This window comes from Euprymna scolopes, chromosome 11, assembly GCF_053919585.1.
Source record: "Euprymna scolopes isolate OS-2025 chromosome 11, ASM5391958v1, whole genome shotgun sequence".
Classification (NCBI taxonomy): domain Eukaryota; kingdom Metazoa; phylum Mollusca; class Cephalopoda; order Sepiida; family Sepiolidae; genus Euprymna; species Euprymna scolopes.
In genome coordinates, this window is record NC_136492.1 from 119735233 (window position 1) to 119754750 (window position 19518).

Genomic DNA, 19518 nt, shown 5'->3' on the forward strand with positions numbered 1-19518 from the left:
TATTAGTCTGAGCATGTCTCATAAAGTACTCATGAAAGAAGTGAAGCAACATTTTGGCAATATGACTGCAACTTACCTAATAGGTTAAACATTCTTTTTTTGTCCAAAAGAGAGAAACTAGCAGTTGCTGTACCAGCTGAGTCAACTTTGATTGCAGCTCTGGTCTTGAAAGGAAATAAGGCTGAACTCTCAATTCAGATTCTACCAGATTCTCGTCCGCACCATTCTCCTTTATGGATGTGAGACTTAGCCTGTGCAGACAAGTAATCCATACAAACTGGAGGTATTTGACCATCACTGTGTCCGATGGCAACAGTTTATCTCTGATAGTACAAATTGCACTCTCTGTAAGATCCACTCCCTCCAAAAATCTCGCCTTACCAATTGCCTTCATTGGTTTGGCCACGCCCTTTGACGACATCCAGGTGACTTCATCTGTAAAGTCATTGATCCAGCACCGTGACCAGGCTGAAGAAATGTCACAGTTGCAGTGGCTAACTCAAAACCTGGCTCAGGAGAATGAAGCAGGATGCTGAACTGATTCTAGATCCTCACCATTACAGGTCTGTCACTGAAACTTAGAATGGCTTACATTCATTATGGCTGCAACCTTGAATCGCTGTACCTGGTCAGCCAGTGTTCAGAACATGGTGAACTTGTTGGAAAGAACTCAACCAACCTATGCTGAATGCCTATGATTATGACAACCAGCTGTGGCAACAATGTTCCATGCATAACAAATAATCCATAGTTACCATATCTTGTCATATTCAAACAAAAAGTCATGATAAAAACCTGTGTTTATTGACAGAATTATGCAGGAGTGGCTAATCCTAAGTATTGCGATTTTTAAATAAACGTTTCAGGGTGATTTCTAGTTTACTTGTGTAACTTCTGAATTCGTTTTAGTATATTATCAAACTAGTAGGACCCTTGGAAATTCCACAGTATGAGGAATATATTTAATTAAAAAATTTGCTTTGATAAAGCTGATATTTTTCTGGATAATGCAAATAATTTTTTTGGACAGAAAAACCTAAAAAACACACGGCTAATATGAGTTAATCATTTTTGTGAAAACTAATGTCAATTTATATTTTCAATATAGAACTGATCTAAATGAAGTAATACTAATAAATAATCAAAGATTAATATTTTACAGCATAGCTAATACAAATAATAGAATCACATTGTAAGAGACAATCTTTAATTTATTCCTACAGGTCAACAACTATTAGCAAAAAAGTTATTTTTTACCCGTTTTTTTTTTTTTTTTTCAAATGCCCCTTTTTTACATAACGTTTCACAGACTTTTTTTCGGTGAAGAACGCTGCACGCTGAAATTACAACAAGTTCCTTTTTTGTCATTACAATAATAATCATATATTATTATAAGGATATTCAAAAATGAGGCTACATCAAAAGAAGGTCACTCATATTCTTGCCCAGGAAGGAAAATCAAAATATTACATGCTTCTTTGTTTTAGAGCAAAAATCGAAATATTGAATTTCAATTAAATAATAAACAAGATTAACATTCGAAACCATGAGTTGCTTCCCTTGTGTTTATGTTACATGTCACAAATAAATATTAAATTATGAAAATACATGTTTTATGCAATAATATTTAACTAATTGTGACCTGACAATTAACATTGCTTTTAGCTGAAATTGACATAAAAAGTTTAGTAGATATTAGTTTTTAATGAAAATCATTTTTTCGATTTTTTTTGTTCTTTTTTTATTTTAACTTGATAGTCACCACATATCAGGGCCTGAAATCCACTCGAGGATAAGGGTTAATGAATGTAAGGTGATAGTGTAGTGATCATTAATGGTGTAAAAACTCGAATAACAAAGAAGCACCGGCTATTATATACATTGAAAGTTACAAGAATTATCTGCCTTTACATAATTTGTGATTTTTTTTTTTGTTTAAATATGATCAAAAATATAGTAAACGTTAACTATTTGTTAAGTATTCTTTTTACTCAAAGAAATGATGAAATAAAAATTGTTTAGGCATAAATTTTGAAGCTCATTATACTGAAAATAGTAAATGACTATACTTTAGTAAACTACCTGAAATACTAAAATAATAACAAATCCACATGGAATAAAATTTGAATCATATTCACGCTATTTACCAACGAGTGTTAGCAACAAGTTTTAATAAGAACTTAATTTAAATAGATTTAATAAATTTTAATAAATGAATTTTATTTTTACGTCAAAATTTCTAAATTACCTCCCTTGGTTTCTTTTACACTTTTTTCATCACTTGTTCCTATTTACAATGTCTCCCCACGGGACAGAGTTAGACACCAGGGTCGTTTTTTAACGTGTAGAAAAGGAACAAAAATAAAAATTATCTCAGTCGTGAAGGATTTCTCCTCTACTGACAGAGAACAAGAAATTGAAGTATAGCATCTGAAGAACAGATACTACCCTTTGATCTTGACCCGAAGGCCAGACATAATCTTTTCGCTTATTTTAAATATAATGTATTGATCTCAGACACGTTCCGCTTGTAGAGTTACATCTATTTCTTCCCATATTTTGAAAAGTAGATTGGTTTGTATGATTTTTTTTTAAATCTCTTCATAAAAAAGTATGTAGATCTTATGAAAATTATCTCCTACTAGCTGGACCCGTGAAAATTTCACGTTTTCTTTTCTTTTTTTTATCACATACACATTATCCCATCACATATCCGTACCTTGAAACATTTACATTAACCCTTTACTGCCCTGGCCGACAAATTCACCCTGTGTACTATTTTTTTTTAAATAGTAAATGAAGAGTACGGTAGGTAAAATGTATGTAAATATGTATATACCAAAATCACGATATTAGTGCTCCAAATATTCTCAATAAATACATCTTCATTTATGTTTTATAAATATGTTTATTTAAAAATATTTTCAAAAGTTTTATTTAATTTTTAGCTTATTTATTTTTCTTTACATTTGTTTGAGAGAGAGAGAAAGAGAGGGAGCGATAGATAGATAGATAGATAGATAGATAGATAGACACACAGAGTGTGAGAGAGAGATAGAGAGAGAGAGAGAGGGAAACACAGTTTTTGTTAATTAAAAATTAAAAATGATGTGCGTCTTTAACCAGCCCGTGAATGCTCTGCATTTATGGAAACCTACCTAAGAGTTCATTATTCAAACTCATCATTCTAATATTCAAAAGTAATATGAATTGGAATAAAAATATAGAAAACATTGCCAAGGCTGCTGCAAGGAAAATGGACTACTTCTATCGATGTAGAAAATTATTCACACCTGCCAATATCCTCTCTTTCTCTACAAAGCCACCATTCGCCATGCGTTAAGTATTGTTGCCACATCTGGGCTGGTGCATCTATCACTAGTCTCTCCCTCTTAGACAGGATACAAAAAAGAGTCTCCAATCTTATAGGTTCCACATTATCAACAGGCTCCAATCCCTACCTCATCACTACAATGCTGCATCCCTGTTTACAAGTACTTTAATAAATAAAACATTTATTTGTGCTTAAACCTAATCGTACATTCCATGAACAAAGCTTCTTTCTTAGAATTGTACGCCTGTGGAACTCTCTTCTGTTTCCCTGCTTTCCAGCTGACTACAATATGGTTGTGTTCAAGTCCAACATAAACAAGTTCTGATGAACCGTCCCTTTAATCCAATTTACCAAGTTTCCACTATAAACAATGACTACGATATTGTCCCATTGACTACCGTACACTCATTAACTCTTATCCTCGAGTGGCCTCTGGGCCTTGATAATTGATGACTCCATTGTAAAAAAAGAAAAAAAAAGACATTGCTAGCCTTCATGTTGCTTATGGATGTCAAGTCGCAGAGAGTCTATCTTTCTCTTCCATTTTTTTGATGTTGACCACAGTTGAATTTTCATCAAATAACAATTACAGCAATTTAATAATAAATGCAAAATGATGTAAAAAAAAAATGTCTTGCCGTACTAGATTTTTTCATATGGCCGATATAAATAAATTCAACAGAGTACAAAAAGTTAACCAGGCTTTTTTATTCATTTCTAGCAAAGGGGTGCTTGACCTTGCCAGTCATAAAATATGTTTACTAATTTAATTCATGCAGAATTCTCTATTGAATATTATATTGTACTTAATATATAGCAATGAATTCAAAAGTTAAAAATAAAAAAATACTTGGGTGCCATCAGCTAGAATTGAAACCAAAATAATTAGCACTCCAGCCACGTTCACTACCGTTTGAGCTAACCTGACAGATAGGTAAGAAAGTTATAAAATTACTATTAGCTATGATTACACATGTGCAAACTAATAGAAATGTTGGCAAGTCGAAATGAACATTTTGTGTTTCAACTTGCCGACTTCTGTACATGTTATTCATCCATCCAAACAAAGATTTTACTCATTATAAACCATTCTTGGTGTATGATTACTATTTCCTGTTAATTTCAGTGTTATATGCCCGGTAGTTTAAGCGTTTAGCCGTTAAATATTTATGCACACAGACACACATACATATGAGGTACCTTAAATAAGTTTCCAGACTCTTTTGTACACATATTAAAAATTGTTTTAGATGCTTGAAAATTTAGTATGTTATTGTTATACAACTTATGAAATGACTGACCAATTTTTATGATTTCAGGTTCAAATAAACAGCTACAGCAGAGTTAGAATACATCCTACTAAAGCCTGATTGTCATGGTTGGTGAATTTCAAAAATGCAATTTGGACATAAGGACACTTTAGAAGAATATGTAATAGAATTCTGTTTTAAACTTGGTAAGAATGTCACAATAACATACGAAGTGCTTCAGGCTGCTTTTGGACCATCTTGCATGAATCGAGCATCAGTTTTTGAGTGGCATAAGAGATTCAAGGAATGCAGGGAGTCTAAAGGATGATGAGAGGTGTTGGAGGAGTAATGAAGTCAGAACACCAGAGTTAATTGGCCAAATAAAAAATTCCATAAAGACTGCCGTGTGTCTATAGAGACAATAAGTGCACAGTTGGATGTCAGTGTGGGAACTGTACTCACAATTATTCGCGAGGAACTGAAGATTTGGAAGATAAGCGCAAAGTTTATCCCAAGGGAGCTCAAAGAAGATCAGAAAGAAAGACGTTGTCAACACAACAGGGAGATGGTCGAGCTGATCAAATCAGGTCCTGCAGTTCTTGATGTTCTGGTGACTTGCGATGAAAGCTGGATCTAGGACCCAGAGACCAAGAGAATTCCTAGTGGAAGCATGCTGACTCTCCTAGACCCAAGAAAGCCAGACGGAGCAAATCCACCTAGAAACATGATAATCTCTCTTTTTTTTTTTTTTTGACAGCGCGCGCATGATCTCTATGCACTTGGTTGCCACTGGGAAAACAGTCAACAAGGAATATTGCATTGAGATTTTAGGGAATTCAAAAAGAGATTCCACCGGAAAAGGCTAGCATTCTTCAAATCAGGTCCGTGGCATTCCCACCAGGACTATGCAGCAGTCCACAATTCCATCCTTGTCACAGACCAAGATGGGCATGAAAACAGTTCCTCACCCTCCTTATAGTTCAGACCTTGCTCCCTGTGACTTTTCATTATTCCCTAAGCTCAAGGAAAACCTTAAAAGCTGTCATTATGACACAATTGAGGAGATGAAAGAGGCTGTAACGAGGATTGACACGCTCACACAAGAGAACTTCCATAGTGACATTCAGAATTTGTTGGAATGATACAAGTGCATTGCAGCCGAAGGAGATTACTTTGAAAGAGTTTCATGTATGTACTATTAATAAAAGTGCTTATATGAAGAAAGTCTGGAAACTTATTAAAGACACCTCGTACATCTACTGTTCAATATATATAGATTCATTTTTACTATCACTCTTTAATTTGAAATAGAATTTTCATTAATGAACGTTGTGATTGGATATTCATTTTTATTTTCATTTTATTATTATCATATAATAAATATATATATATAATATATATTATTTATTTATTATATTATTAATGGCCATCTGCCTAGTAAATAGGCACTCTCTCATTGCATGAGAAGAGGAATGAACTAAATTCTCTTTTTTACTAAGATTAAGACATGAGTTAAAGGGAAATGATTATATAAAAAGTATTAAGAATTACCTCCCTTTAAAATATAACTGTACAATTGAATGACTGAAATGTACTTAGTGCCACATACGGCCGAAAGTACAAAGAAGAACACAGAAAGAGTAGACGTTACTTTACTTTCACACACACCCATGAACAAAAAAGCACCGTTTTATTTTTTAATAGTCAGTGTTTTGGGTAGTTATTCTTAGATTCTTGATACAGTGTATTTCTTTATTTTTTAATGCACTTCATACACACAATAGTATCACTTATGGTATTTCAATAATTTCTTCATCTATCATTATTTACAATGAAATGGATTTCGGTATTACTCCAAGCAACTTCTTGATATTAAACTAATGTTTTAGTAAAACAAAAAAATTAAAAGTTATATCAAGTTAACTAGTAAATGAAACACAATTCAACAATGGAGTTATGAAATATTGTAGAAGATGGCAAGGGAGATAAGTATGTGTTCGTATTTTTAAAAAAGGGACGTAATCCATCCCACCGTTATTTTTACTTATTTTATTTTGTATATGCTTGGTTTTATGTAAAAATAAGTTGTTTGGACTAATGTTGAAACCAATTTCTTTTTGTAAATAACAAATAGCATCAGTAGATTACTTTTATTGGCTACCATTTTAAACTAGAACAGCACAAAAAGCATATTGTTTTAATGTTTATGTGCTTTGAGTATATAATTTTCAGAAATTTACAATTTCTGAAACGAGAAACTAAAGTATCCATTCCCCTAAAATTGGATGGTTGAAACAAATATTGTGCTTCTTTCATGATCGTAGCTTATTATAAATAAGCGTCCAAAGTTATTTCAAAATTATGTGAAATTTTCTGATTTTCTTTCCTTTGTTTTAGCTCAATGGCTCCTAAGAAAAATACTGTATTTTTGGTTTGGGAGAACAAATAAACAATAATACTTGACTATGATATTTAAACTTTAATTATAGCCAGAAGTTACTTTTAAATTAAGATTTAAAATATATTAAATCACATTGAGATTTTCGCATAAACCTCACTGTAAGACATTTCTTGTTTTTATTGTTTTATATAAAAACTGTCCTAAATTTGTGTTGTGAATGTGGAAAATTTGAAAATATATTTGAAGTTATAAAATTGGTGAATAGAAAGTAATTTCTGGCAAGAATTGAAGTTCACCCATTTAAAAATCGAGCAAAATGGTTTATTTGTATTATTAAACCAAATTTAAATCTTTATTTCTTGACGAGCCACTGAGATAGAAAAGAACTGTTATTTTCAAAGTGTAAAATGAATATATTTTGGTCTTTTCTAATTAAATGTGCACTCTATCTCGAAAACTTATATGAGCCCCACTTCTGATTGACCCTTATTTGAATCTTTTGTAGTGTCTGTACTAGACAACTTACCCAGGCTAGCACAAAGCTTCAGCTTTCCACCTGCGGTTGATAATCAGGATGAAGCTGGGCGCTTCTCCAACCCTACTGACCTGGAAACATCCCTGGCAACATCATTAGCGGACTGCGGCCTGCCATACTTCAACAAATCTGCACAGCATGTAATAGACAAGTACAGGCTAAGAGCCAAAATTCTGAACTCTACACAAATGAAGGCAATTCGTTGCGGCAATACAGAAGGGAGGCTAAACCATGCAAAATTAAAGGTTTATCCTCAACAACAGCAACAACCATCCTCGTTGGCGCTATCCACGATTTCAAAATTACAGCCAAAACAACGAATTCTTTACGGCATCACTTCTGCCAATTCCACTCGAGGTGACCAATCTGCGACAGCATCAGTATACAGGCTGAAATCCCAGGCAGCACTGAACAGTGGTCCTGACCTGGAGGACAAACGTAAAGAGTACTGGCGCCGGATGAAGCAACGGGCCAGAGCTCGGCTGTCACAGGAAGAGCGGGAAATAATCAACGAGCGAAGAAGGCAGAAATATGCAGAGCGGAAAAGGTTTGGAAATGAATCGGACCATAACCATTTGGTTTTGGGCGATACTTCTTTTCAGGCTCCTTTTGGAAAACGTGTTTAGCAAGTAGCACCGCATCATTAATTATTTGAAGTACCAGTTGATTTGGTTTAGTGTCAGAGCAGAAATGACATTCTTCATACAGTATCTTTGTGGGAGTCAACAGTTATTTAAATATCACCTATTTATTATGGATTACAACAATTTGTTATGAGTGCATTCTGAAAAAAGTTGAAGGAATAAAAAGTTTTGTTTGCATAGAAGACTGTTTTTCTTGTGAAGATATAACAATGAATCTGCATCGGTCAAGTGATAAATGGCTAATTTAATTTGGTAGAAACTATATCTTTTGAAAAACATCACAAAAAGACTCTGGAATAAAGACAGACTCTATTTATAAAAAATAATGTTATATGAAGAAACATTTACTTAGCAATCATATGGACAGTTCTAAGTGATTTTAACACCTATCTTTTTAAACACTTCATCATGTTAATATGAATGATATCGAAATGCCAAGAAAAAAAGGATAAAAACAATATTTGGTTTTACGTTTCGAGATTTTTTGAGATGAAAATTTATAATTTGGGTTATACGGACTACTATTTTCATCTCGGATATTATTCTTACAACATTTTAGCCAATGTGACATCAAACTATCTTCAGGTGCAAGTTTTGTTATGAATATAACAAGCCAAATGAGGACATGGTTTGAAATATGTAAATAAAAATCGACTTTCACACGAAAAATTTCATCAAGTAACAATCAATCTGATTGTGGTCAATGACGACCTGGATTATTCCGTCAGTTGTTGCTGTTTATATTGTTGTAATGAAATGTGTTTGTTATGAAATATAGCAATTTGGTGCTAGTGTATTAAAAAAAAAACTGAAAACAAAAACAATAAATTAATATTTGAAGCAAGAAACTTTATATATGCATGCTTGATGTAACAAAATACATTATAAACAGTTTGTCATTCAATAAAGATAACAGATTCATTACATGATAAATCTGCGTTGGCAGGTACAATTATGTTTGTAAAAAGAACTTTCATACTAAAAGAATGTTGATAAAGTTGTTAATCATATAAAATCCATGTAAACACATGAACTTTATCCAACAGTGAAATTGGAAATGAAGTTGTTAATAACACGGACTGAAATTCTAGATGTGCCAGGTTCGAATCCCAAATCCACATCTAGCCTTGTGTCTAACCTTCTGGAAACCATAATTCATCAGACGAATATTGTTATAACTTAATAAACTAGGTACGGGCAAAATGAATGCCGATGCTGAAAATGTATGAACATTTTGACCCCCTCCCCCTCCCTTTACTTAAAAAATCACCAAAAATCAAGAAATTAACCAATTTTAATGAAATTTTCAGTATTTATCAACTAATGATATAATGAACTAATTATTTTTATTTATATCTGAGTGGAAATGTATTATTTTGTTTAAACAAAAAATACCTTTACTAAAGTTATGGTTTTCAGTAGTAAATAAAAAACGCAAGAATTTATTTTTGCTTTTTTTATATAAATAAAGCATCGTAATTTGTAACAATAAAAATGAAATAAAATAATTTTTACAGTAACATTATGAAAAAAGCCCCTAAAGTCTATATTAATGAATTTGATATAACTCGAAGAAAAATGAATTTCTCAAACTACCGATATTACCATTGAATTAAGCATTGTTTATTTAATATTTTCACACAAAAATAATTATAATTGCAAAAAATATTTCTACTCTTTTTTGTAAGTTACAGGTTTTGCATAATTTTTATACGCAAGATTTTAATAATTTCCTTGCTCGCAAAAATGTGAAACTTTCGGTGGAGCATAATTTTTATATAATATTGAACAATAATTAAAAAAAAAATTAATGTAAAAACAGGAACATAGAAAAATAATTAAATTAAAAAATGGAAACATTTATACAAACGTTCAGAATAGGAATGTACGGATGCATGTCTGGAAGAAAAAGAAAACTATCACACCCCTTCCTCCCTTGTAATTACATGACGTCATTTTCACAGTCTTTCGACTGCCTGAAATTTTGGGCCTTCATATATTCCATGTTTACAAAATGTTAGTTTGTTGCATTTTGCGAACGGCAGAATCACTCGGTTTTCTGCTAATTAATTTATGTATTGTACAAACAAGGTGTTTTTTTTTTTTAATTTAATTCAATATCTTATGATTTTACTAATTATCTTTGAAATAGACCCAGAAAACTAATATTTATTTTTTAAATGATTTTCACAATCAATTTATTTAACTTAAAAATTTAGCTGAATTGGATAGCTTGCCATGAAAACATTTTTCATAACATTTTTTTTTCACGTGTACAAATATTTTTTCCTTTTGGAAATTAAGTTTAGTCTTTAATCTTTCAAATACAATCAAAAAGTAGTCGGAAACCTACAAAAAAATTATGATAAATCGGCTTTCAAAACTAGGTCCCCCATTTTTTTCCGCCCATTTTTGCCTGTACCTATTAAGTACAATTGAGCATGACAGTAAAATTATGACAGGTTCATAAGTTGATAGTTGGTCAATACCAGCTGGGTTGCTTAGGTGAAAAGGTTTAATGTTGAGAAACACAAACCCAGGACTTTACGTTGCAAGTGAAACAATCGCATTTGTGAGTGATTTTTTTTTTTCCCAAATGGCAACTAGAAATAATAAAATGCTTATCTTTTGGCGATTGTATTTCTTTCACTAACAATCTTCTAAAGTTCATTACTGAATGAAAAATATCTTTTTAGCCTTTTTATTTTTTTTCATAAAACAAGCAAAGTCAAATTATTTAAACAATAAAAGTTTAATAGAACAATATTTTTTTTTGAACAAAGCCTGTTTAAAAACAATAGAGAAATTAGAATGTTTATACATTCAAGTCTCAACATAAAATTCAGTGTATATTTAGAATTACACTTATTAAAAAAAAAATACAGAGAAACCTTTATGTACATTCTTGTCATGGAATGATGTCATATTCCAAAAATCACATTGGTTTGACTATTAACTTTTCTATTTGGCTAGTAATCAAAAGTATTTAGTTGTCAAAGGTCAACTAAAATAAATTTGTCCATAGAGCTCTGAAACCTTAAAGGAACCAAGATATTCAACATGAATAATGATGTGTCTTATTGCATCTCAATATATTTCATGAAATAAAATCTTCCTTAATTTTTTGCAGAGCACTACTGGAAGCAGTGACAAGGCAAATCACTTCCTTTGTTTTTTGTTTTTTTTCTCTCATGCCAATATCTCCTCTTTTTTTTATTATGTTTTAGTGAAAACCACTTTTTGTTATTTTGATTTTAATAATTTCATAACATATTTATGACAAAATTTCAAATAAAAAACTTTTTTTAATAATTCTATAAACATATATTTCTTATAAAATTTTAAATGAAATATAAACTTAAAATTTTTAATTTTGTTATTAGAAGTGTAAGTAATGACTAATTGTGTTATTTTTAAGTGTATAATTTTGTTAATTTTTATTGTATACTTTTCAATAATGTCCTCTTTTATATTTTACCTTAATAAATCGCTTCAAAATACAAATACTGAATAATAAAAAAGCAAAGGAAAAGATTTGCCTTGTCACCGCTTCTGGTAGTGCTCCGCAGAAAATTAGGGAGGACGTTAGTTGACTATTACCAACCATTGAATATATAATTTTACAGTCATGTTCAGATTGAATTTACATTCTAACATTACTGTTCTAGTACATGTGAATTGGAATGCAGAAGCATAGATCCAGTTTTGTTGGCTGTTGAAAGGAACAGGTTTAGTGTATCACCATGCATGACATCACCCAAACTCCATATAAAGAAAACTTGTATTTGCAAGTTAACATATTTTTAGAAGAATAATTTTGGTTTATATATCGTACAAAACATTTATAAAATATGTGTGTGGAATAAGGTGATAAGCAAGGAAACAAACTTGAATAATCGGTCCACTTCCCAAACATTTATCAGTGTTCTGACACCCTGCTTTCAAACAAGGCATGCTGTCACTAATACATAAAGCGGCTACTGGTAATTATGGGCCAAATTTAAGTAGAGAATTGTGCTGCAAAATTCTTGTTTACATTACATTTAAATTTCTACATGTTGGTAAAGCTGGGGGAAAACAGGGAGTAGAGAAGGAATTCCAAATTCAAGTAGTTTGAAGAAAGAAACTCTTAGAGAAGAAAGTTTGGAAGCATCAGAGGACGTTTAAAGTTAAAAGCAGGGATCTTGCTGCTTCTTAGGTTTGTTGGGGATCTTTACGTTAAGGGGGACACAATTACAGCAAGTTCATCAGAGCATATTCTGTTAAACTACTTTTTTTTGATCTGAAATGAAACACATGCATCAAATCTGTTGCCAAGTTTACTGGAAAAATGGTTGGATCATTTTACTGCTCCAGTAGGCGTCTCACTGCTGATGCAATCCTCTATCTGTATAAGAGCCAAATATGTTTGAAAGTGGAGTGCTGTTGCCGCATCTTGGAAAGAGCTGCTCGGTGCACTCTGTCTTGCCTTGATAGAGTTTAAAACCAGCTTCAAAACTTAGTAGGTGATGCCCTTTTCATGTGATGCTTTTTCCCTGCATCCTCTTCCCCACAGAAAAAATATTGTGAACTTGTCTCTGCTCTATCATTATTTTCATGGCAAGTGCTCATCTATGTTCCAATCTATGATCCCCTCTTGCTAAACTTTCACAAAAAACACATGACTAGTTATAACCACTATCCAAAAAGTTTCTCCCACTCTATCTGTGCCTAAATCTAAATGCAAATTCCATAAACAAAGTTTCTTTCCTAGAACTGCCTGCCTATGAAACACTGTTTCACTGGCCTACTTCCCGGCCGTTTACAATATGGTAGCTTTCAAGTCCAATGTAAACAAGTTCTTGTTGAACCGTCCCCTTAAATAATCCAAATTCTACCCAATCTACACCATTAACCATTACTAAACTGCCACCTTACATTCATCAACCCTTATCCTTGAGTGGCCTTCAGACCTTGATAAATGGTGCTCTCCTTGTAAAAGAACAAAGAATAAACATGAGGATGCAACACTGGCATAGCGCCAGAGGCTAGAGCTTGGTAGACTATGGAATCTATTAGGGTAGTTACTCTTTTTTTGGTATCTTTCTAAAAAGAAGATATTATAGATTGGTGCATCAGCCCAGATGTGGCAACAATACTCCATGCATAGGTGATTTGTAGACATTATCATCATATCGGATGAATCTGAAGATTCTATTGTTTGCATTGGTTTCCCCAATATTTTGCTCGTGAGAATTCTTTCTAGGAAGATATTGGGTACCACGTGAATGTTACCAACATCCTAAATGAAAATAATTTAGTGGAACAAACTGGATTTGAACTTGGAATACCCGTGTTGTCAGGTCATGTCATTAACCACTTAGCCACTATAGAGATATTTTTTGTTTTTATTGATGTTTCATCCCAAACAAGGCCCAGGTTCACTTATTCGCAAAGTGTTCCTATTTGGGATTAGATTTGCAGGGATACTATTTATGGAGTTGGGTAGTGAGATGTCTGTTCACATTACACTTGAATTTTTGCATTGTCAGTACAGTTAGAGAAACAGGGGCTGGGGATGGAATTCCAAAGTGCAGCAGTCCAAGGGGGAAAAGCTATTCGAGTAGAAGACTTTATAGCATCTAGGGATCTCTACAGTGTAAGCGTAGGATTTTGTTGCTTGTCAGGGGCGTTGTTGTCGAGGAGGTACTCATGCTCGGAGTTCGTCAAAGCACTTGCCATTGAAATACTTGTAAAACAGACACAAGGATGCCACGTTTCGGCGGTAGTTGATAATTCAGGATCTATTAGCTTGGTGACTCTTTTTTTTAATCCTGTCCAGGAGCGAGAGGCTAGTGGCAGATGCACCAGCCCAGATGTGGCAAGAATACTCCATGCATGGGTGAACCATGGTCTTGTAGCTATACAGGATACTCCCAGATGTGAGTAGCCTTTTAGCATGATAGAGTGAGCTGACCTTCCTCACAGCAGCCTTGGCAATTGCCTCAATGTATTTGTTCCAATTCATGTTGTCTGGGAATGTTAACTCTAGGAGCATGAAGGAAGTACTTTCAGGCAGTGTATCATAAGCCATGGCAACAGATGTGAGAAGTGTTTTAACCTATCTTCTTTGCAGCAGACTTGGCAGTATCTTCTATGTATTCGTAAACATGTTACCTGTAGATATTAGGCCACATAGTTTGAATGTTGAACTCTCAGACAGAGTTCTATTAGTTATGGCAATCAGTGGTTCTTAAGGTTTCTTATAATTGTCAAAAAGAAAAGAAGCATGAAATTTAACCATCAAGTTCTAGATCCTATTCACTTACATAGAGGATATCATTTTCTAAGGAGTCAGCCATTGCCTTAATTATGTATGCATTTGATTTGACCCCCTATCTAGAATAGAGCGTGGTGCCATCAGCAAATGTACCCATCTTGAACGTGATTGTATTTTATGAAAATCAGGAATAATAAAGTTCCAAGTTTGAATCCTAGGGCATACCTGCATTAATGTAATATTGTTTTGATGTCTGACCCTTTAGGACGACTTGAGTCTTTCTTTTAGTTGAGAAGGATTTTATTATATTAAATACTAATTCTGTAATACAGTACAAATTATTCTTGAAGACTTTCATGCCAGTCATTGTCAAAGGCTTTGGATACATCAACGATTCGTAACTAAGTTTCATCTTGTTTATCCGGTGTATGGTATATGTGTTCAGAGATGATTGTTAGCATATCCGCAGCAAAACATGATTTCCTAAATGTATACAGTTGATCAGAAAATTTTGCAATTTCGAGATGATTGTCTATCGCTAGATAGATTAATGATTCAATGAGCAGGAGGACACTAATGGGGAGGGAATTTTGCTGGTTAGTTCTTGAAAACTGGTATTACAAACAATTTTCCAGCTATAAGTGCAGCAAGATTTAGCAAAACATTAGATGTAAAGTTTGGAGAGGATGCAGGTTAGCTCAGCAAAGCTTTTTTTTTTTATTACTATAGCAGGGATAAGATTAAGCGCACATACGTTGTAGGTGTGAATGTTTTATGATATTCATGACATGAGAAGTGATGATGATCAGATCATCTATCGTGTTTCTGTCTGTAGTGGGAGATTTAGGAGGAAGTTACTAGTGGAATCCAAGTGGGAGTTTACAGTGAACCACTGGGCAAAAAGTTCAGCCTTATCTGTTTTCATGCAAGTAGCATTATTGTGGTTGCATAGTGCGGGAATTATTAATTGTTCATTATTTGCCAAACCATTTTAGATTTTCCAGAAATTGTGAGTTCCTAACTTCTGTGACTGAATGTGTTTCTGGTCATCTCAATATATCTACATTTAGTTGTGGCTATTATAATCTTATAATGGTTGCTTGATGCTATAAATTTTTGTACTTGTAGTTGACTTTTGGCAGTTCAAGCAGCAAAATGACTACTGTTTGTGTGCAATAGCATCTGTACACCTCCTGTAGATGACCATTCGTTTGCGTTTTTTTTTAAATTTGTATGTAATATATATATATACATATATATATAATTTCTGTGGAAATATTCTTTATTCACTTATATTTCCTTTTTATATATACCAATCCTTATTTAAGAAGCTCAATGTAATTACAGAGTATATAATGAATGAATGACAAAAGTCTATTTTCTAAATTTCATGATGTTGACCATCTTATAATTTATTCTTTTAATTCAGTTGGCACTTACAATTATTGACAATATTTGTTTCGTCGCACAAAATCAATCACGTAATTATTATATCAATCAGTGAATCTATTTTGCCCTTAATTCATCAGAAGAAATAGCAACAATCAATCCATTAAAGGAAATAAAATGCGTTTGGACATGAGTAAAGAATCCGAAATTGGAAGAGAAGTTGTAAATACCTTGTTACCCCATTATATATATATATATATATATATAACATCCCTCTTGAGAAAGTCCACATAAGGCGGGCAAAATGTCAAGCCTCTAGTTCTCTCTGCCTCTATTTTAATCTCCTATCGTTGGATTTTATCCATTTTTAATAATCATTATATATATATATATATTTCTTGTAAGTAAATGCAAGTTAGTTTTGATTTTAAAAAAAAAAATCTTATTCCAAGATTCCAAGATGAATTTAAAAATATGCGTTGTATTGTTTTGTTTAGTTTGGTGAAGGTAGGAGTGGGTGTCGAGTGAAGTCAAATATGGTGTCCGGCAAAACCCATTCTTTTCAACTGTCAGTTTAATTGCAATGCAGTAAACTTCGTCTAAAGAAGATTTTCTTAAAAGACAATTAAAAAAAAAACTGAACAATTTTGATTTTTTTTTATAAGCTGTTTTGCACTTTTGTATATATTCACATTTGTTGAACGACATTCATTAAAAAAAAATGTTTAGAATCTCATTTTATACATCAATTTCTTCACTGTTTATCAATCTATCAATTTCAAAGAAGAAACACTAACTGAAAGTTTCATAGAATTCATTATTTATATAAATTTTTAAAACCTGATACATCTCATGTCACATTTCATCATTTTGTTATATATAATTTCAATAAAATCCTTATGTAATAAAAATATTGTGTTCATTTATTGGTTCTATGATTATAAAACCTGACTTCTGTTTTTTGTAAGGTTTGTAACTAATCTATTTTATTTTATGACTTATGATAACTTGGTCATACCATGCTATTAACTCTCTTTTCTGGCTCAATCAGTATATTAATTCTTGTAAACACAAACTTTAAATTTAATGAGTGACACCATTTGTTTCTCTCTGCTATCTTTTTATCTCATTGCCTAATTTTTCTTATTTTCTGACTGTTCCTGTTGTTTGCTTCAATGTGTCTGTTTTATATCTCTATTAATGGTTGAAAAAAAAGTAACATTTAAAATGTTGATCCTCAATCCTTACTAGTTTGAACTCTAACATGGACTTGTGTAATCTATGTCAAAGTAAATGAAATTTTATTTAATTTATTAAAAGTGTACCTTATATATCAGATATGAATTGAGAAAAGAAACTAGCTTAAAAGCAAATTGGTGATATTATGAACATGCCCTTTTGTATTCATGTTGTGTTAGGCCAAAGTTTTTTGTCGATCCAGTCAGTGCTGCAACAAAAAATTGTCATACCAAGCAAAACCATAATTCTAGTTTAAAAACAAATAATAAATGTTTATTTATTTTTTTTTTAGAACATTACAAATGGTACCCATTAAATGGCAGAATTACAGTATGAGATTTTTGCCTGACCAAATCAAAACACATAAATGCTACTAACATGAGTATCCAGCCCAGTGTCTTCAAGCTTCTACCTACTAAGAGAGGCATATTGGCCCAACCATCTAGGAACTCTCAGGAAAACCAACTGCTTTAAACACCCAGTTCCCACTCCCACTCTTCTTCCTCCTGAAGACTAATTATGATCGCCTTTCCTTCCCATCTCTTGAAATTTTTTTACCGCTAATTGATTCTGGCCTTTTGTTAGTGGTCACAATTCGAACTCCTGGAAGTTGCTCACTTGAAATATCCATCAAAGATAACATCTAGACGGTCTGCATTCATGGGCGTTTATCTACAAATAACCCTGGACATTGCTTTTCTCACAAAGGCCAATTGCAGCATGACTTTCTCATTCAATGAGGTACTTATTTTTTCAAACAAAGAAAATATGTCTTGGGTAGTTAGACTCTGGTCAGAGATATTTTCAGTTCTCTTTGGCTCTACTTCTTCTTTTAGCCAAGTATCTATCACTGCAGCATCTTTGTTCATATGTATCAACAAACATGCAGTGCATGTTTACAACGTCATAGACATAAAATGTTTTCAGTGGTTAAAATAAACACAAAATGCCTCAGCAGAAGGAGGCATGGCTATATGTTAATGCACAGGCAACATGCTAGAATAAGTATAACCACAGGAGGTTTAAGATGGTGCATGCTAGGAGAGATGTATACACATGAAGTTGCCAGGGGTGTAGCTGTCCAAAATGTTATATATCCAGTCCAATTCTTGATCCGAGCAGAGAGATTGTTTAGAAATTCAACCATTGATTTGTTTCTCATCGATTCGTGTGTGCACAAAACCAATCTCTCACCTAATTTACCTATTTTGATCACAACTCAAACAGTAAAGGAAACAATTACTGTATATATGCATGTATATAAGTTGATCTTGTGTATAAGTCAATGCGCATCTTAAGACCAAAAATTGTGTCATTTTAGGAATTACCTGTGAATAAGTTGACTGTAGATTCTAGACAAGTTAAATGGTTCATCTCCTGGCTCTTTCTTGCACAGATAATTTCCTTTTTAATGTTTCTTTTCTTTTTTTATGTAAGACGTTATAAACTGTCTCTCGCCATTCGCGGGTGATAATACATGCATTTATGCAAATGTAGTCTATTTGATTTTCATATATAGAACCAACCCGCTACATACTTACATGCAACGAACACAAATGTTGCTAATCAGATATTCTGATCAATGACATGCTGTAGATTCCAGGCCCAGTTACTGATTCAGACATAATTTTATGTCATGTATCATTATAATGTAAACGCATAAATTGCATGAGCTGTAATATACTGTAATAATGTGAACGCATGCATTAAGTGCCGTTAAATGGTTTCATTAAATAGTTAGAACTTGTTAACTTAGGGGAGAACAACATATCGTAAACACTACATTTCCTAACCTACTAAAAAAACATTGATATGATCACCGAATACATCATATTGAACTTAGGCCTATAGCCACATCTAGAGAGTGAACATTGCGAGAGCTATTTCAATTATTATTAAGCCTCCCACTGAAAAACCGTGCATGGGCTTACATGCTGGCAAACACATTGCAATGGAGTTCGTAAAGAAACATGATTAATTACTGGGATTACTGGTATATACATAGTACACAAACAAAATGGCATTTTCTATGCTATGATCGAGGGCAGAGTCGCTCTTTAACAACATTATTTGTGTTTTTACTTGGCTTTTTAGAAACAAAACCTTTTTTAGGTTACATTTCAATAAGTAAAACTATAAAAAATAAAATCGTTCTGGTGTTACAAGCTGTTTTTGTATGGGAGTCACCACTTAGCAAAGCCTGAAAGCCACCCAATAAAGCTTAATGAGTGTCTGGTCACTGAGACAACAGCATATTAATAGTTAGTGGTGGAAATAAATTATTTGAGGGGAGGATCTCAATAAAAACTTGTTTACATTGGACTTGAAGGTGACCATACTGTAGTCAGCTGCAAAGCAGGGCAGCAGAAGAGAGTTCCACAGGTGGGCAGTTCTAGGAAAGAAGCTTTAGATTTCAGCACAGATAGAGAGTGCAGAGAAATTGTTGATAGTTCTTGTAGCTAGAAAA

The 19518-nt window shown here is 32.9% G+C and overlaps 1 protein-coding gene across 2 annotated transcripts in view; it reads left to right on the forward strand.

The window, feature by feature from the left end:
• LOC145288087 (uncharacterized) overlaps nt 1-19518 on the forward strand; it is an 82141-nt gene that overhangs the window by 43946 nt on the left and 18677 nt on the right. Inside the window, exon 8 of one of the 2 annotated variants that reach the window (XM_080136141.1) lies at nt 7491-9698. The exons of the other annotated variant lie outside the window; for it this stretch is intronic. Coding sequence (XP_079992267.1) covers nt 7491-8146 — 656 coding nt within the window. The 3' untranslated portion in view covers nt 8147-9698. Of the gene's footprint in view, nt 1-7490; nt 9699-19518 lie in introns of those variants that run through there. 2 annotated transcript variants of the gene reach the window in all.